The sequence below is a fragment of the Dipodomys spectabilis genome, unplaced genomic scaffold (assembly GCF_019054845.1).
Source record: "Dipodomys spectabilis isolate Male_0828 unplaced genomic scaffold, ASM1905484v1 ptg000095l, whole genome shotgun sequence".
Classification (NCBI taxonomy): Eukaryota; Metazoa; Chordata; class Mammalia; order Rodentia; family Heteromyidae; genus Dipodomys; species Dipodomys spectabilis.
Window position 1 is genome coordinate 29,540,937 of NW_024870772.1, and position 20,858 is coordinate 29,561,794.

A 20,858-nucleotide genomic window follows, 5' to 3' on the forward strand; every position below is an offset into this window, starting at 1 on the left:
GGAGTGGGACATTTGTCTGCCATGTACAAGTGCAAAGCTCCAGGTTCCATCTCCACTATTGTACTCTTCCCCTGAAATAAAGGGAAGGAAATGAGTGATGGATTTTTTTAATTACTCCTTTGGAGTTGCATTTACCTAAGTGCATAATTTGTCCCAATGTATTGAAATATGCTTTTACAGTATGTTCATGGGGTTTGTGAAATTTGAAAATATTAATGATGCTTACATAAATAACAACATAAAATTGTTACCAAGTTAATAGTACTGCTAAGGGAAATTGTACTAGTAAGGGAAATTAGAAAGCCTAAAACAGGGTTATAACTTGCACAGTTGATAGGTTGTAACTCGTTCTAGGGATAAACATGCAGAGAGAATATTTTACTTTGACTTTTACAAGCTAACCTACAGTTGTTTTCTGCATCTTAAAAGTATTACCAAGTTCTTAACATTATGTACACCCAATGTTATAGGCATTTTGTGGATAAGTAAGCCACTTATGAAGCAGTTAAATGAAATAACTTGTGCAAGATTTCATATTTTTCTCTCAGTTAACCGGTTTGAAATTAACTATGAAGATTGGATTGTGTCCTGGGCTCTTCCTGATCAGTGACAGGGCCCACTCCTCCTTCAAAACTGAGAATTAAGATAGATGTGCAGGTCCTTGTGCTGTTGGTATATTGTGGCCGCATGTTGTTCTTTCCCAGATACATTACTCAAGAAGGTGTGGTAAAAGCACAGTAATCAAAATATCATCCCTAGGTCTTGGAATTAGCAAATGAATCAATCTAGGAATATCTATTGTATGTGTTCTATGCAGTTTTGTGTGAATTAATGTGGTGGCTTTGTTCTGGGTGTGTGTGTGTGTGTGTGTGTGTGAGAGAGAGAGAGAGAGAGAGAGTGTGTGTGTGTGTGTGTGTGTGTGTGTGTGTGAGTGTGTGTGTGGCTGGTGCTGGCAATCACCCCCAAGACCCTTCACTCACTGAGCAGAGACCTTGACACTGAACTGTGCAGACTGAACAGTTTAATTTTCAACTGATTTAACTAAGGTTTGGAGTATACTCTAGACAATAGCCACAATGGTGCAGTATCTTTATGAGTATCTAAGTGTCATTTGCAAATACTAACAACAGCTAACATTTACTAAGCACTTGCTGTGAGCCAGCAGTGTCAGGGATGTTGCAAATGGAGTAGGAGCTGTTACTGTGGCCCAATTATAGGGGAAACAGGAACCCAGTGACTTTGACTGGCCGAGGCTAACAGGACAGCTGAGACCAAACCTTCTGGTTTGCTTCTAGGTGTATTTTAAGTGACAGAGAGAGGGAGAGAGAGAGAGTTTGTGTGCACAAACATTTGTGGGGGTACTGGGCTTGAATTCAGGGCTTTAAATATTTAAGTTCTTCTCAGCAGTTAACATAAGACAAATTTAAGCACACACACATACCCACAGACACACACACACACACACACACACACACGCATTAGATTTCTTATGGTACATAGCAGATCTGGAGGAAGACAGTGCTAGTGGAGATTTACTCATTTGAACTGCCCAAGAACATCATTTCTGATTTGGCTTTTTGATTCTCTTGGCTTTTCTCCAGAATCTGCCCATCATTATGATGATTAAAGAGAGAAGAGAAGTGGACTTCCTTATTGGGGTGCTATCCAGTGTCTTAGAATACTCTGTTGTGTCTAAATCATGGATCTGTTACTAGTTTTATAATACATCAAATTTTATACACTTTCCATTTTTCTTTTGTTAAATTAGAAATACTTGAACGGAAGACTAAATGCATTTATTAGTGAAGAGTTCTTACTCAGTGTGATTTATTATTCATGGGCCCCCCATAAGTTTAGGTGTTGGGTCTTAGTCCATCCAGTGGAAGACGGACAGGGTCCAAGGAAAGGTAAGTGCACCGCGTGCGGGTTCCCCAGCCTCCCTTAGCCGCGGAGACAGTCAGACACAGCAAGGAGTCAAGTCAAGCAGGAACTCGTTTATTACCACACAGCAAGCACTTTCATTAAAACAAAAAACTGCTTGGCATAGAAAGGGAGGAAAAGGAACCAACCAATCACTGTAGAGTTCCCCCTATCATGCGCCTAAGCTTTCTATACTTTCCCTGCTGCCCCCTAGCTGTTCACGCACTGATGTCACTTTGCCTGGTTGTGGAATCCAGTCAGATTTTAACATAAACACCTTGGGCTCTGCCCACTCAACTTCCTCTCAGTGCCATCTTTGCTGCCCCTGTGCCCCACATATAGGTATTTTAGTATTTTTATGAATAACTCTTTAATGTAGTTGTTGAAGTATAGTAATAAATTTGCTCTTCTATTCCACTGAAATATATTTTTCCTTATTTTTTAGTGTGTGTGTGTGTGTGTGTGTGTGTGTGTGTGTGTGTGTGTGTGTGTGTGCATGATCTGTGCTTTTTGGGTGAAGGGTAGTGTTCTACCACTTAAGCTACAGCTTCACTTCTGGCTTCTTTGGGGCAGTTAATTGGACATTAGAGTCTCAGACTTTCCTGCCCAGGCCGACTTTGAAGTGTGATCCTCAGATCACAGCCTTCTGAGTAGCTGGGATTGCAGGCATGAGCCACTGGCACCCAGCTGAAACATCTTTTGAAAATCTTTTGTTCATGATCTTTAAGTGGTACAAAAGGGTTCCAATTCAGCATGTCAATTTATGAGTCTAATGCATCTTGATCAGTGCCACCCTTCCATCATTCTTCCCCATCTCTCCCAGCCCCATTATCTCCTCCATTTACCTGGGTCCATTTTGACATAGTACATTAAATGTTGTGACTTTATTTCCCACCTCACCCCTTCCTCTGTTTGCATTTATCAATTCTATGTAGGGCATCTGGACTGTTTCTAGAACTTGGCTATAGTAAACAGTGCAGCAATGAACATGGAGGTGTAAGTATCTTTATTGTATGCTGATTTTCAAACTTTTGGATAAATTCCCAAGAGGGTTTTCTCAGGATCATAGGGTAGATCTAAAAATACCTATCTCATATGTGACCTATTTTTAAAATTTAAGAACATGTCACATAGTGTGTTAAAAGTAAATCAAGTGTAGATTATTAGTGGTCGAATGATGTAAAGTGTACATGCATGTATACTTTATGATGTAAAGTATGCATGCTTTATATTTTAAGAATCCTAGGGCTGGGAAGGTGGCTCAGTGGTAGAGCGCTTGCCTTGAATGCCTGAGGCCCTGGGTTCGATTCCTCAGCACCACATAAGCAAAAAGAAAAAAGCTGGAAGTGGCACTGGGGCAAAAGTGGTACAGCGCTAGCCTTGAGCTGAAGAGCTGAGAGACAGTGCCCAGGCCCAGAGTTCAGGCCCCACGACCGGACCCAAAAAAAAAAAAAAAAAAAGAATGCTGAAGGAAAGGTTAGACAGGGAAGCAAGTAAATGAGTATTGTGCTAGTATTTTGGAGACGTAAAATTGGTAAGTTCATAAACTAGCCAATTCAAGATTATGTAATGTGTGTAGATGTTTCTATCTGCTTTTAAAGGTACACATATACGCAGATATTTTTGTTTTGCCAAGAGAAATTAATTTGAGAGTCATGAACTAAAGTAATGCTTTGCCCTCTCAAGATTCCAACACAATGGCCAGATTTTGTACTCCCAAAGTCGCTCCCAGAGTACATGCACACAAATTCTGGAAGACAAGCAACATAAAAAAAAAACCAGAGTGAAACTGCTGACATGAAGAATAGGACTAGGTCAATCTCCCAGTAACATCATTTCTTTCCAAATAAAAGGAAGGAAAGAAGAGTGCTAATACAAGTTGCACTGATGGCTTGATGATAAAGCATTCCCGTTAGATGGCTTTGTTTCTTCTCTGAACTGAGGCTCCAGCTCATCAGCTAGAGGAGCACAAGCTGAGCACAGTGGACAAGTAGTCCTGTGTAGGGTGACACACAGGCTTGAGTACAGAGACATCATGTCAGCTCCAGAGGCAGGAAGCTTTCTCTGGTTTTGCCCAAGTTATGTACCTACCACATGGCTATTAGGTATTTACTATATATGAAATGAGTGAAGTGGATAAACACCTGATTTCCACATGACTGTGGTGCTAGTAGCATTGCTGTCTTGTATGTTTTTGTTCAAAAGGCTGCAGTATTTCCTAAAGGATAGTTCTGGAAGGAGGCAGGATTTGTATTTGCCTAGGTGGGATGATGAAAAGAATAGGGTGGAGATATCTAAAGTATTAGTGTGTGTTTGTTGGGTATGGGTGATACTTGGTTTGCTTGATATATTCCCTTGGTGGTGCTCTACCACTAGAGCCACAGCCTCACTTCAAAGCTTTTACTGGTGAGTTGGAGATAAGAGTGTTACGGGTTTGCAAGCGCTGCTTCAATCCTTAGTCCTCAGATGCAGGCTCCAAGATAGCTAGGATTACAGGCTAAAATCTCAGTTACAAAGTGTCAGGTAATAACAAAGTATTCAACAAAATGAGTATCGGGAAGCTGAAACTTATTTGGGGGAGGAGGAAGAGAAATGTGTGTGAACATAAATGGAATGGAGGGTATAAGGGTAAGCAAATGTGGTCAACATACTGAATGTACATTATGTAGCAATGTAATTAAGTAACAAGGGTAGGGATGGGAGGAGAATGAAAGGGGACAATAGTGTAAAGGGTGGCATTGACCAACATGAATTGTACTTAGAACCTAACTTCTAGAGTTGTAACCGTGTGTGTGTGTGTGTGTGTGTGTGTGTGTGTGTGTGTGTGTGTGTGTGTGTGTGAAGACAGCATGAAGAAATGCTTTTTCGTCTTGGTGAGGCTGAAGATAGACCCCCAACTACCTTCCACATAGAACTTGTGTCCTTCAACAGTTTTCTCAAGGAATTATGTTCTTCAGCTTTACTGTTTTGGTTGCCTGCAGTCATTGCTCCATTGACCTCTGAAAATGTCCCTTAAGCTAAAATAATTTTTGACATTTCTCTCCTGTAGATCCTGTTCTTCCATGCTATGTGGTAAAATGGGTGGAATTTGCCTATGACTGGCTGACTACTTAGTGGATTGTATCAAATGTCGAATTCAGGTGCATTCAGGCCCGATTTGTTGCAAGCTTTCTCAGTGTTTTGAAACCTGAATGTGAGTGTGCTGAGTGCAGAAGCACACTAGGTACACACAGTTCACTGGTTATTTTGTTGTTGTTCTTCTTAACTAAGCCCTCATCTGTTGGCCAGGTGCCTTGTATGACCCTTTGTTCTAAGGAGCCTAAAAGGATTTTTGAAGATGTGGACTTCATCCAGGGAAATACATGGTTTAAAGGTAGCCTCACCTGTTCTGAGGAAATACTGAATCTCTCTAAAGGGTCCTATTGGCTCTAAAGAACATAAAACACCTGTACTGAGGACATTCCTGGAGTCAGAAATGAGCAAGCAGCTTCTGAAGGTGACTTGCTACTGATGTTTAGAGTTTGACAGGAGGATGTTGACTTTTAAGTGATGCTTGTTAGGAGCCCACCCTATGGAATCAGAGAAAAAAAAAATGATCCTTCTAGCAGCCACTGAAAATCTTAGGTTAGGGCCCAGCACATCTATATTGCCTCTGTAATCATCACTTAGGAGGCTGAGATCTGAGGCATGTGGTTCAAAGCCAGTCTGGATAGGAAAGGTTGTGAGAATCTTATCTCTATTTTCCTGGCAAAAACCTGGAACTGGCGCTGTGGCTCTAGGTGGAAGAACCCAAACCTCTAGCACAAAAGCTCTGAGATAGCAACCAGGAACTGAGTTCAATTCCTAGTACTGGCAAAAACAAAACAAAGAAAAAGCACAACCCCTCCCCTGCCCCCAAACACTTGGGTTAGCAACCTTTGTTTTTTGGTTTCAAGAAAGCACAGAGCAGAGACAAAGTTGCTTTATTCATATCCCCAATACCACACAAACATCTTTGTATTATTACTAACTCTTGACATCGATAAATTTGCAATACAATTTGTAGTTTTACGAAGTGTGCATGCTTCCCTTCTCCAATTCATCCTCATAGCCAGCTGGGCAGCAATTATACTAGAAATGGCCCTGCCTCCATTGTTGGTGTTCTGGCTGTAACCTCTGGCTACACAGTTCCCTCTTTCTGGCCATGTCAGGCTCTGGCACTGCTCAGTCCATATCCCAGGAGTTTACTAGGCATGGAAACTGTTTGCTAGCTGAGCAAGGATCAGCTTTTCCAGGAGGTCTGATATTATCTTGTTTTGGCTAGTTGACTTAAGGATCCCTGGAAGTAAATTCTTCCATCACTTGTTGGGTTTTGTACTGCTGTTATCTGGATTTGTAAGGACAAATCTTTCTACTCTGTGTAGCTATCCCCACTGAGAAGGAGAATGTCAGGGTCTTTTGTCTTCTAGGAATAAGGTTATGTTCTGGATTGAAGCCCACTATGATTCAAGGAATCTCTGCCAATCGCTCACTGTATTTTGGCCTATGAATATAGAAGGACATTGATGATGAGTCAGTCGGAAGCACACTGAGGAATCTTGGGTTGCCTAGATTCATGTACAGTCATTTGAGAAGTACTGTTCATTTCCTGGTTTCACAGAGCACAGTAATAACGTAGAATTAACTTGATTTCTTAGGAATTTTGCCTATGTCCTCCCTTCTTCTGCCCTAAATCTTAAAAGTTTTGGCAAGAACCTCTATGTTACATAATAAAACTTGTACGAATAACTGTACTGCAAGAGAAACCGCCACATTTTGTTGCCCTTGATGTAATAAACAATGTGGATGATGGCCTGATACATACATACCTGAAGGGCCAGATACACTTCTAACAGGGTGGGATTTCTGAATCAAGGTATATTATAAACCCATGCAGTTTGCATAGGTATGGACTGAGCGAAACACCTCGGGTTCATTGTTGTCATTGTCAACAGAAATAGTAGCCGAAAACCCAGAAGTGACCGTTTTTCATGCAAATGGTTATAAATGATTGCTTTATCAATTCTAGAAGTAAGGTCCTTTTTAAAAATTCTCCTGAACCATGTACCAACAGGTTACTGTTTTTATAATGGAAGTAAAATAGGCATCTAGATTTTTCAGAGATTGTGTCTGTACCCTTGGTGTGGCTTCTAGATTCTTGACAAAGTTTCATGGTAGGCGTACGGATTTTCTCCAGATTTTGTACTCTTCAAAGTAGTATGATTCATCTTGTAGATGCATTCTGAATGGAGTCTGCAGTCTTGACTGGATTGCAGGCTGTGGCCCAGCCATGTGGTCTTTGCAAGGCAGGCTAGCCCTCACCAGCTTCCTTTCTTGTTCCTCCTCCAAAGATCTTCACTGCCCTATGCTGTGGATTGAGGAAGTTGCACAGAGGCTAAGCAGGCTGTGCGGCACTGCTCTGATGGAGACCTACATGACTGCCAGGCAGCTGCTCTTATCTACGTAGTTCCATTATCCTCATGAATTCTTTATAGAGTGTACTTTCTGCAGTGCTGAGGTTTCAGGATTAAGTGGCTTGCTTACATGGGTTTCTGTCAGTGGGGGGCCGTGCACGATGGTGGTCCTGTGGGATTTATTGCCTTGTGACACCGTAGCCGAGGTCATTTATGCAAACCCATCCTGATGTTTGCACAGCGATGGAATCACCTAGTTGTTATTGGGACTTAGAAGGTGCCCTGGTGAAGCAATGTTAATGAAAGCAAATCGATTCAAGTAAGAATATCATTCCAGTCACATTAACATAGAACTGTTTTCAAGGGGAATCATGGGCTTCAAATAGTGGCCCTGTGAAGGGACTTAAAGTGCCAATCTACAGAAAATAATGAAGACTGTGTGTGTCCACATGGTTAAGCACAGTTTATACATTAGTTCTTTACAGTGTTTCTGAGGCCTGTGTGCAGTTGGCTGCCAGCAGAGTTGATCGTGTTTCCCATAATGAATCTAGATGACTCCATATTTCTTTGAATTGATTTCTGATATTACAAAAAAGCTTAAATAATTGAAATGTATTCTTGTGTCTCAAAAACCCCTTTGCCCTCCCATGTCTGTGTCATGTGTAACCAATGAAGGCTTGCCACATAAATCCCTTGTGTGGTGCCTGATGTTGGGGTTGAGTGAAAAGGGTGTAAAACATCTCTGTCCTTTGGCTTTAAAACTTTCCTGCTAATCTGATGTAGGTGAAGAGGTTGTTTGTGAATCACACAGTTAATCTGGTCGTAAATCAGACATGGCAAATATAAACCAGAGCAAAGAAAATTAGGTGTGTAAAAACAGAGGAGTGCACGCGTAGTGGTAGCATCATAAATTTCAGAGAGCTATAAGCTGTTTCAAAGTTCTTAAAACTTGTTCCGCACTGTTCCTATATATGGTGTGTTCCCAAATGATCTCAATAGTAGACAGTGACAGTGTGAAGCGCATGACTTCAAGAAAGACAACAGGGAAGCTGGGCCCTGCTCATTCATACCTATAATCCAAGCTACTCAGGGGGCTGAGGTCTGGAGGCCAGCGGTTCAGTGCCAACCAGGGAAGAAAGATACTCCGGACTGTCTTCGTGAATAAACTAGCAAAATGCTGGAAGTAGAAGCATGGTTCAGGTGGTAGAGCATCAGCTGAAATTAAGGGTCAGAGTTCAAGTTGCAGAGCAAGCATGCGTGCACACACACACACACACATGTGCAGATAACTTAACAATACGTAATTTATTTAATATATACAAGACTTAAACTAATAGGGGCATATAGAGGTGGTTTCTTATGAAAATACTTCTTCAAAGATGATTTCGACAGCAAAATCTGGAGGATATATACTCCAGGTGTTTTTGTTATGAGGATTATCCAACTCATTCCTTGTTAAATAAAGTCTAAGGATAGGAAGAAAAAGCGTTACGTTTTAGTTTAGGGCTTACAGAAAAGTCATTCAATAGAACACTCTTGTTTAGAAAGAGACTTGCTGGCTGCAACCAGGATCTAAGCCCCACTTGTTTTATTACTTGGCCCATTCTACCTCTTTGGTATGACCTACAATACGTTAATCTTCAGGAACAAACATATCAGTCACAACATGCCTCTTAAGGAATTAGTGACACTAGTTTGAGCAAACGAAGTGTTTATAATTGAAAAAGTTACCACCACGAAATACATTGGGCATATGATGACAGCCAGTAATTAAATACTGTTTTGTTTCTTTCTTTTGTATGGGTAGTGAGGGTAGGGGTTAGTGGGCCTTGTGGTCTCACTTGGCTTTTACTGCTCAAGCTGGCCCTTTATCACTTGAGCTCCAGTTGCATTTCTGGCTTTTTCACTGGCTCATGGGAGATGAGAGTCTCACAAACTTTTCTGTCCGGGCTAGCTTCATATTATGATCCTCAGATCTCAGCCTCCTTTATAGCTAGGATAACTGGCCATTGAGCCAGTGGTGTCTGGCTATATCTCCCTTATGTGATGAAGTTGCTATTTTTGTCTAAACAACCACCTCATCATTGTGAAACAGCTTTACAAAAGCAAGGTATGAAATGATACTAGTTTTTCCAGAAACATATACAAAAGTTAAATCAAATGTTCTTATAATCTCTACGGGGATCATGGTGGTGGAAAGGACAAAGTTATGCTTTAACAAGAAGCAGTTTGACAGGTAGCAACAAGTAAAGCCCTACCTTTGTTGAGGTCTTAGCTCCTCACACACTTTGTGTACAACTAGAGAAATTGGTTTAAAAAAATGTTCCCATAAGTTCAGAGTTTACTTTTTGCCAAGCCAACTTGTTTGTAAGTTGCAAATCTGTAGAAGTGAGACTTTCTTGGTGTTGTCTTACTAGACTTGAAGTATTATTAGGCCCAGTGTCGATTTGAAGAGCAGAGTGACACTGGATGTAACAAGTAGTATCATTCACACATAGATGAGGACAGAGTGACAGGCAGAATGACAAGATCTGAATGATCTTGAAAGTGTTTTTCTTTTTATCACCACAAGACAAATCCTCCTGAGAAGCTGAGAACTTGCAAGTTCAGACATGAGTTTCTAGGTAAGGTAGTAGGTTCTTAGCAAGAATGAATCAATTCAATTATTAGAGAATGGATTTCTATGAGAGGCTATCTGATGAAGGCTTTTGTGCCTTGTTAATGCCTATCAGGTCTTAAAACTTCTGTCCTAGATGGAAATATGCCAATAGCAGCTTGAAACCAGCTAATGCCTCCCTAGGCCAATCATACCAATCATGTCCCAGTCAGTTGGCACCTTCTGAGGACCTGCCATATTCCCGGAACTGAGCAGATGTGCACTTGCCTGAGAGAAATTGATCATCCCTACAGTTAGAGTAACTGCATTTTAAGTGACACATTGTCCTATTGTAGGGGCTTTGAGGTGGTTGCTCAGGAGTTATGTTTGTAGAAAATGAACTGAGGACAGTGGGCAAAAAGATTTGCCAATATACCTTAGAAACAGACATGAGAGTGAAACAGTTTCTATTGGATTACATTATAGCCTTACCTGTTTCCCTCTATCATGGAAGCGTGGAACCAGAAAAAGAAGGCGCATTCGTCGTAGTGGTTAGGAAGATTCTTAAAAACACATGGTTAAAGATAAAGGTGATTTTTATAACAAAATGGATACCACCAACTAATGATTACAAAGGTATTGAAGTTCCCTCCTTATTCCTTTATGTATATGTCAATTGCAGCATTGTGTTACAAAGCACTCAGAGGCTATAGGAGAAATCTTTTCACAAAAAATAGGAAGTGTCAAAATTAGTGTCGTGAAATATAAAACATGCTCACTTCTATTTCATAAAAGACATGATCAGAGTGAAAAAAGAGCATCAGAATGGAAGGAAATATTTGAAAATCTTGTATCTGGTGAGCATCTTGAATTCACAACCCTTTCGATTCAAAAACCAAAGCCACATAAAAACATAAGCAGACCAAACAACTCCAAGGATTTGAATGAACATTTCATTTCCTCAGAGAATATATCCAAGTGGTGGCAAGATTGACTTATAATGTCACACGTATTAGGATCACCAGGAAAATTAAAGTAAACCACCGAGCACTGGAGTCCCTCAAGCCTTGCTTACCAAATGCAAAAAAAAAAACAACCCAAGTCATGGTGGAAAAGGGTCTGGTGGTTCCTCAGGAAATTCAACATAGAATTACCATACGGCACCCAGTCCACTTGTTAAATGTTTTCCCCATGAAAATATAGACAAGGATCTTCCAATCTGACTGCACAGTCCTAAGCACCAAATAAAGACCTGTACCTGGACACACCCAAACATATACTGGTCAATTCTTCATCGATTCTATTTCCTCTGCATTCATTTTGAATGTATGATAGACTGGCATTGCAGAAGCAGGACACAGCACCCCCAACCATTTCTGACCCACATATCTGGCCTATGCACCCATCTTCTGGTGAACAGCTCTCCATGTGACAGCAGATACAATGTACTTGCTGTAGTGACCCCATGTTCCCAGGGACCTGGGAAGGTTTATCCTAGTGACTACCTGTGTTTACAGCACTAACCAAGGTCTCCCCACCACTGGTCAGGTATCAGTTTGTCCTGCATGGCTCCCCTCTTTCCACTGGCCATGGGAGATGTGCTGTCCTGTCTTTTCTCTGTCATAAACTGTTTCTCTTATTTCCTGTGTTTTGTTGTGCTGTTTTATTGGTGCCTTATCTGACCAGCATGCACACCTGTCCTGTTTTCAGGAGTTTTCTAGAGTGATCACTTTGTTAGAAAGAAAGTAAAAACACAACAAGGCAGAAAACAGCCACAGGTCATCTGCCAGCACAAACCAATTTCCTGTGAGAAAGTCGAATGGTCACCACCAGTGGGGCACTTAGGCATTAAACTACTCGCCACCAGGGTAAACAACCATCCTATGAAAGACACCTCTACAGCATCCACAACCATCTCACCTGGAGCCCCATCAGAACAAAGCTAGAATTTAAGATCGTTGTCCAGAGACAGTCCTTGAGACTATGCTCAAAGAAATAGAAGACACATCTATTTCTCTAACCAACAGCTACTTTGAATAATGAACCATCGATATTGATGATAGCTAGCTACTCAAGAGGCTGAGTTCTGGAGGGTCCAAGACAGCTTGGGCAGAAAACTCATACATTGTTTCCAAAATTACCAGTAAAAAGCAGGGCTGGAGGCATGGCTCAAGCGATAGAGATTGGCCAAGCAAGCCAATGGAGCCAAAGTGCGAGGCTCTGAGTTCATACCTCAGGATGGCCCAAAACACACCGGTGAGCCAAAAATTTTCTCAATTGTTACAAATGTGCCTTTACATCTTAACCCTTGATCATCACTAAAACTAGTTCTTCCCAAGGATCCCTGAGCCAGGGAAGAAATCACAGTTTCTGCTTAGAGACCACTATCTGAGCAAGATTTCACAGTGGTTCTCTTATCCAAGGGACAGCATTCCAGTAGAGTGACTACCCCAGTGGTCACCTGCTTCCGCATATTTGCCATCTCAATACCCTTCAGTAGTGGGTAAGCAGGTAATGAAGGAGGCATTGAGAATGAAATTTAAGTTTCTTACTGTTAGTTGTGACAGATGACTTCCTAGAGAGTCAGTACAAACAGAAGAACAGTCATGGCATTTTACTTGTGATCAATAGAAATTGCACACTGTTATAGTAATGATACTAATAGATAATGATAGCACATATCAACTCACAGGAAAGTAAAATGTCTGTCACTTTGGGGGATGTGTGCACACTTTGATCACAATGTGTTTAAAAGATACACAGTATAACTGTTCATATTGCTGGGCAGTGGAAAAAATATCTTCTTGTTTTAGCATCTTGGTTTTGAAACTTAGATATCAATTACATATACTTCAGAAAAAAGTGAAGAAAAGTATTTATGTGTAGTAGAAATGGTGATAGTTTTGATTTTGTTTTCCTCCCCTTCTCTAGAAATGGATTGTCCAGAACTGCAGCAAAGGCAATCTTGAACCAAAATCATTCAAAAGACCATGCGACAAGAGAATCATAGAGAATTCTTGATGACTCACCGTTGACAGAAACCTCACTTTGACATCATTTTGTAAGTCCGGGCAGTTGGGGACAATAAATATTGCCCTGTTTTTTTCAGGATCATGTGAAACCTATGAACGAATACATGGAATTAGGAATGATCAATGCAGCTGTTGATAACTATTCATTTACCCTCATCCAAGCATCCTAAAACCAATATATACTCTGTTTCACAGCCCAGTCATTTCCTATAGAAATAAGTGGTAATGATTTTTTCTGACATTGTAAAACTATTGTTGGCATGAACTCAAAATGTCTGAGAGTTATATTAGAGCACAGCTGAGAAGTTTTTCTGCTGGGGGTTTTACCTAGTGAACATTACAGTTGACTGTGAATCATTGGATTTTACCTTCTTTCAAGAAGGCACTTTTATGTTCAATAGGAAGGATTATATTTTTTCTTTTTTCTTCTTCTTCTTATTGTGAAAATCCCATACAGAGGGCTTACAATTAGAGGGGCAAGATAGTGAGTACATTTCTTATCAAGCATTGTTGCCTCCTCCTTTGTTTCTCCATACTCTCCCTTCCCCTTTCCACCCTCCACCCCTACACCACTCTACCACCCCCCTTCCCCGTACCCCTCACTCGGCCAAAGTTGTAAAGTTCGTTTTTCCACATAACATCTTGTACATCTCATTGTTGTAATGGGTCCATCTGCAACCCTATTTAAAGAGTTTGTTTTTTCCCTTCCCCTCCACAAATTATATCAACATCAAATACAGTGAAAGCAGGGCTTATACCCTGGGGGAGGGACATACAAAGCAACAAAGAAATCATCTTATAAATACGTTGGAAACAAATGCAAGAAAGAAAAAAAAACATTTGAATTCTTATCTTGGGGTTCATTTTGCCTAACATCAACTTCTCTGACAGTTTCTGTCTCAGACATATACTAGTTATTGCAAATAAGGGAAACCATGGGACCTATGTTTCTTTGGGCCTGGATTACTTCACTTAATGTAAGTTTTTCCAAGTCTTTCCATTTCCTAACAAATGGGACAATGCTGTACTCTAACTGAAGTCAAACAGGAATCAATAACAGTTTTAAAAGTGCCTATGAAGCCAGATACCAGGCTCATGCCTGCAATGCCAGCTACTCAGGAGGCTGACATCTGAGTGTCAAGATTCAAAGCCAGCCTAGACAAAATAGTCTATTAGATTCTTACTTCCAATTAAGCTCCAGAAAGCCAGAAATGGAGGAGTTGTTCAAGTGGTAAAGCACAAGCCTTGAGCACAAGAGCTCAGGGACAGCAGTTATGCTCTGAGTTCAAGCTCCAGGTCTTTGTGTGTATGTGGGTATGGGTGTGTGTGTGTGTGTGTGTGTGTGTGTGTGTGTGTGTGTGTGTGTGTGTGTGTGTGTGTGTGTGTGTGTACGTAGAGACCTTATAAAAAGAACCTGGGAATCATTTTAAGAACTTTTGGGTCCAAAGGAAACTTGCTAATTTCTTCCAGGAAAGGTCTACAGTCTTGATCATTTCTCCAACATTTCAGTTAAACAAGGTTTCCCCTTACTTCTGGAGGTAAAGAGGTATCTCCTCAGTCCATATGCTGTCTCCCTATGTCTCAAGGCGACATCCTACAGAACATCTGAGTTAGAGTCCCTGATGACATACATTACTGAGTGGAGAGTTTCTGCATCCTACTTTGGAGTTACAACATTCCACTTTTACAAGTGCCAAGGTGATCTTCAAGAACCCTAAATTGGAGAATCAGAGATATCTAAGAAATGATAAAAAAAAAAAAAGATGAAAAGGAAGATAATTAGGCAAATACTGACCAGATGTAGGTATTTAAAACCTCGATTGATTCCTGGGGACATTCTTAGCATTTGTGGGCAAATGAAAACAAAGGAGCACTAAATGGAAGCATAGTTTGAGAAATGTCTTACAAGAACTATTTGGAACAAGGATCTGCTTTGCATCTGAACTAAGCAACTACTAGTTGGATGGTGACCAGAAGGCAGCATGGGTCTGTTTGTGGTGAGTGATGGTCAGCATGCCTGTTGGACTGGGCGTTTTGAAACAAACACTAGACTTCTCAGTTTATGTGCTTTTGCTCACTGTGCAGGTTTGTTGAGTGCAAGTAAGCACAGTCCTGTGCTGAAGTATTATTTCAATATTCAGGTCCCTCCCGTCTCCTTCTCCTATCCCTGAATAAAAGGTTAAAAAAAATAGACCTGTTAGAGTACAGAGCAAATTGTCTTGCCAGTTAACAGTATGGACTAAAAAGAGAGAAAACAATGCCAGCTCACATTGTGACAATATTTAATCATCTGATCTTGCATAGATTTTCTCCTTAAAAATGTTTTCTATGTCCTAAAGCAGTATATAAGATGAGAGAGAAAGAGACAAAAACATACATGTTGCATGTTCAGTTTCTGAAAGATAAATTCTTACTGTTTCAGCTTTCCCGAAAAAAGGAAAAACATATAAGGGAATTACAAAGATTCTCGCTAATGGGATGCTTTCTTGAGACTTGTATGATAGTAATGTAAGTTCCACTTTCCTAATTTAAGTCCACTTTCTAAATTCATCTCTAGAAAAACGGAGGGCAAGTATTCAGAGCAATAGTCTTATGGCCCTTTCTTTCTTTTTTCACTTGTATTTTTATTATCTTGAAGCGGTTGTGCAAAGGGGTTACCATTACCAAATCAGTTTATTAGTGCAATGCATCTTGATGGATATCAACCACTTCATCATTGTCTCAAATCCCTCCCAACCCATCCTTCTCTCAAGTTTACTAGTTTCATAGGGCACACATGAAATATTAGGACTGTCTTCCCCTCTACCTGTCCTCATTCCTCTACTCTCCTCCTTTCTACCTCCCTCCCACCACATGCTTTTCAAGAAACTGGTATTTCCTGGCATTCACTTTGTTGTGCCATGAGCTCATTTTTCTAAGAAATTACACCATTTGGGTACTGTCATGCAAATACCATACTTCCCTTAATATGTTTGTGTGCACATATAAACAACCTCATATGCATTTACTGTTGATTTATAAGAGATCTAGCTTCTCCATGTGAGAGAAAACATACATAATTTCTCTTTAGACCTGACTTACTTCCCTTGAATAGGACTTGAGCTCAGGGCCTCATGTTTTCTTTTGTGGCTGTTTGTGAAAAGGTGGAACTTTACCAGTTCTACCTCCACTTTGGACTGTTTACTGATTAACTGGTCATAAGAGTGGTGTCTATATGGGTTGGCTTTAAATCACAGTCCTCAGATCTCAGCCTCCTGAGTAGCTAGGATAACCAGCTTGAGCCAACAGTGTTCAACCTATGCCTTTTTCCTCAGTTCAGATGGCCCCGCTTCCTTTAGGATTTCCTCCAAGACCTGGTTTCAGATCCCACAATTCACTTTTTCCTTTCAACCCTGCCAATTTCACCTTGACACAAAAAGGCCCATTAACCATGCTTGATTGCTCTTCTCATTTTGTCTTGTTTTGGTTTCTGTTAATTTTATTTGTATACCATTATGTGAATGAGTTTTGGGAGAAAGCAAGGTTTTATGTTGCATTTCCCTCGCTCCTGTTTGGTTGCATAACTTCTTTCTATCCATGTCTACTACCAATGAATCAAAGGTAGAACTAAATCCAATTCTTATTGCATAATAAGAACATGGATTTAAGCTCTTAATTTCCCCTATCTGTAAACAATTTTAAACCACATAGATGTATTTCATCATGTAAAAAGTAGAAGAAAAAAAATGAAGTGAAAATTCTGTGTCTCACCCATCTTCTACCTGTTTAGGTCTTTGTCCCCAAAGCAATAACCTTTCTCACTGTTTTCTAGGCCAGCAGGGGCAATGTGAGACTTGATCTCAACAATAGCTAGAGTGGATAAGTATCAGTGGCTCATGCCTGTAACCCTAGTTGCTTGGAAGGTTGAGTTTGGGAAGATTATTTGAGCTAGGGCAGTGGAACAACCTTGTGGATATGGTGCTAAGTGCCTATCATTCCAGGAATAATGAGATGCCTAAACCAGGCAGCCTCATGTTTTTGAAAGTAGGCAGTAACTTGTTGGTAGGTAAAGGACTCTAGTAAAACACCACTTTCTCCCAACTCTTTCCATATTCATGGAGATTCTGGTGTGGAAAGGGGGTGAGTACAAGTGCTGCCCCTTAGGAAGCTTCTCTGCAGTATACCTAATTGTGTGCTTGGAAATGATGTCTGACTTTTCCATTTCCTGTTGCCAGAGTTTGAAGTCAAGGCTTTGAGCTTGCTCAGCTTGCGTAGCTGACACTCTTTCACATGAGTTATATCTCCAACTCTACTTCCTTTGCTTGGAAATGGAAACTCAGATTTTTCTGCCTGGGCTGGCTTTAATCTGTGATCCTGAAGATGTCAGCCTTCTGAATAACTAGGACTTTAGGCTTGAGTCTTAGGAACACCTAGCTTGTAGTTGGCGTTTTGAATCTATGCACTTATTTCTCTTTTCTGCTGACAACCCATGGTGAATGCTAGGATATATCCTGGCCATATGTGGCAACAAATAAAGTAAAGCGTCTTGATGGACGTGTTAGGGAGAAGATGTCTGGAGGCAGAGGAAAGAGAGAAAAGAAAGATCGGAGTGCTTAGAAAAAATCTTCTCTGGAAGGACTACAGGACAAAATGATACAGGGCCTGCATTGCTGAGATGAACCAGGAATGAGAAGTTGGTCTGAGAAAAAAGCAGTCGATAGCGTTCTTGAGGCTTCTCTCCTGTAAAGGCTCCACCTTGAAAAGTGTAACCTAAGTTGAGACCAGGAACAATGAGAAGGGAAGGCAAGGAGATGGAGCCCTCCCCTCAAGTGGAAATGGGCAAGGGAAGAAGGGAGGCATCTGAGAGTAGCTGTCATGGCAGCTCCGGAGGGAGGAGTTCTCCCGTGGAGAAACTCACACAGCTGTGAGTTAGGATCGTCTATGTACATAACCATGAGCAAACCGCTCTCAAGTAGTAGAACATTCATCTCTCAACCCATCCTTTCATTTTAAATTAAAGTGCTTACCTTGAATGGAGTAAATGACAATCTTGGTAATTTTGAGTATTTTCTTCAATGGTAGCTGCCAATTACATACATTTCGGATGGTTTCAAAATAACCAACATATCGACTCTGTAAAGCAACCAGAAGCCTCAATTGCATTGGAATGCAAGGTTAAAGTCAGTATTCTAGTCTCTCTCTGTTACACCATGTTCAGAGCAATAAGAAATGAAGAAAACATTGATAAGTGTGCCATTACATAATCAAGAGTCTTTTTTATTTGTCTCCCCATGAGTAATGAGCTCTATGGAGAAAGCACTGGCCTCTGACCTGCAGGGAGTACCATGGAAGGAGCTAGTCCTTGCTTATAGGCTTGCTTTTGACCATGAGAATAATAAAGGTGCTAAAACAGCTATGGCAGAGTCTGATGCCATGGGTTAGAGAAAGGACTATGTTTGCTTCTCAAGGGGAATGAGACTGCCACACAGAGCCGCAGTAGATGATTATATGTCACTTTTGAGGGGTTCCTAAGAGATAAGTGTTTCTTCATCTTCCCTTTTCTCAAATATATTTTTGCAAGAGAACCCTGCAATTCTCTTAGTCTCCTATTCCCCTCGATAGCAAGTTGCTTACAAGGGCTTTCTTTGGAATTCTCGTGGTGCAACTGAAGAGTCCTGGTGATAAACCAACAGGGAAGAGCTGATGGAGTGAGCTGCCACAGCTCCACTTATCAAAAGTAGGTTTGCTGGATGCTAGTGACTCATGTCTGTAATCCTAGTTACTCAGGAGGCTGAGGCTGAGAGGATTGAGGACCAAAGCCAGCCAGGACTGAAAAGTTTGGGAGAATCATATGTAACCAGTAGGCAAAAGTTGGGCCAGAGATGTGGTAAAGTGTTTGTTATGAGCAAGTAAAGGCTACCGAGCACAAGGTCCCAGAATTCAACAGATGAAAGGGCGTGGTGAGAAAGACTCCTGAAAATTCTTGCCTTTCAGTTGCATGCACTGTGACAAAAAGAATGTCACAATGGAGGGCAGAATGTGGCATTGTGTAATAAGGACCTCCAAACCAAGGGGACTCAGTGCTGCAGCCTTGCCAACACCTGCCTTGCTTTCCCAGTGAAACAGAAGAGCTGTAGCCCATGCTATGGTCAGGTCTGGACTGAAGTCATGGAAACTGTGTGACTGCAGATGTGAGGAAGGGAGATATATGGAGACATAAGAAGGAGATGCCGTACAATTCCCTTGGCTTCTGCCATCAGATTCTCCACTTCTATACATGGAGTCCTTCAAGTTGCTTTGGCTCTCACTCTTCCTTCTCCTGACGCAGCTTAAAGCAACAGAGGGTTCCTTATATATTAAGACAACTGACACCTAGTGAGCACATATTCAGTTAAGGAAGACACTCTGCCACCTGGCAAAGTACTTTGGGATGCAAAGGGTGGGAATTTCAGCAAGACATGGGAATTGCCTTTAAGGGGATCCATATACTGCACTTGAAATGGCTACAGAATGAATGGCATAGTTCCTCACAAGCCCTCAAAGGGCTGCAAGACCTGAAATGGGCAGAGACTACTATATGCTGGGAATGGAAAGGGACTGTAGGCTAAGGGGCCTGTGTGAACAAAGGCTTGAAGGGACGAAGTATTGGCATGTCGGGAAGCAGTAAACCTTCTCTGTAGTAGACTGTGGGATGTATAAATGCGCAGAATGAGAGAAAGGTGTGGGAAAATCACATTGTAGAAAACTAAGTTCAGTTCAAGATACTTAGTTTGTTTTAGAAGCGAGCCATTATGGATGTTAGCATGTGGAAATACCACATTGTAGAAGAGTGTAAATTCAGCTCAGGTCGTTTAGTTGGTTGCAGAAAGAAGCCATTGTGGATGTTAGCAGAAATGGCATCATTAGCAATGGGGTTTGCTAAGTTCATAGGTTTAGGCTCCATAGCTACATTTTTTTCTCTTTTTTGGTGGGGTCGCTTGGACAAGGGGAAAGTATATCCATGGATAAGGCTGAAGTTTTGTTGGCCAAACTGGAGACCAGTAGTTAGTGGACTGTTCACAAGGCCAAAATGCTGTTCAAATCTATCAACTTCTGCCATCGAAAACTTCCATTCACCGCCTCACCCAATCTCTAGGCATTCCCCACAAGCTCCTACATGGTTTGAAGGGAAAAGCAGACAAGACTGTGTGGATGAGCAGCTATGCACAGCATGGGAAATGATGGACTGTGACTCCAACAGATCCAGATTTGAGTGCTTGGTTCAAAATGTTAATTTCTCTCAACTAACCTTAACTACCCAATTTGCATAAAAGTGCTCTCCCATAGTGGTCCACAATAATAAAGGAGACAATGAATAGGAAGTCCTCAGATGGCTTAAGAAAGTTTGGAATGTAAACTCTATGATATAAATACCTTGGTTTCTTCAGCAAGTAATTTATGAAAAAAAAAAAGAAACCAACAAACTTTAACAGAATTGTTGTGATTATGAATGAAATGTGTAATTTTGTTTAGTATTTGAGAGTTATATGTAGAATGGAAATTAATGCTAAATAGGCAATATTAAACTATAATATTTGTGAATATAATCAATAATATCAGCATTTTATTTATGTGTGTGTGTGTGTGTGTGTGTGTGTGTGTGTGTGTGCATGCATTCTGGGATATGAACTCTGGGCTTATGTACTATCCCTGAGCCTTGTCCATAAGGGTAATGTGGACCACAGCTCCACATCTGGCTTTTTGTAATAAATTAGCGATAAGAGTGTCAAGAATTTTCCTGCCTAGGCTGGCTTCGAACCATGATCCTCAGATATGAGCTAGAGGCAACCTGTAGTTGGATTTGTTGTTTTCTTTTTCTGTTTTGTTCAAGGCTAATGCTCTACCACTTCAATCACAACT

At 40.9% G+C, this 20,858-nt stretch overlaps 1 protein-coding gene across 1 annotated transcript in view; it reads right to left on the minus strand.

Annotated features, from left to right (window-relative positions):
- Positions 1–8,709: 8,709 nt before the first annotated feature.
- Positions 8,710–20,858, minus strand: part of LOC122112651 (phosphatidylinositol 3,4,5-trisphosphate 3-phosphatase TPTE2-like) — a 34,149-nt gene continuing 22,000 nt past the window's right edge. The window contains exons 11-15 of the mRNA XM_042685509.1: positions 17,987–18,092; positions 17,617–17,729; positions 12,978–13,070; positions 10,441–10,511; positions 8,710–8,818 (exon numbers count right to left, since the gene is read on the minus strand). Coding sequence (XP_042541443.1) covers positions 8,710–8,818; positions 10,441–10,511; positions 12,978–13,070; positions 17,617–17,729; positions 17,987–18,092 — 492 coding nt within the window. The remainder of the gene's footprint in view (positions 8,819–10,440; positions 10,512–12,977; positions 13,071–17,616; positions 17,730–17,986; positions 18,093–20,858) is intronic.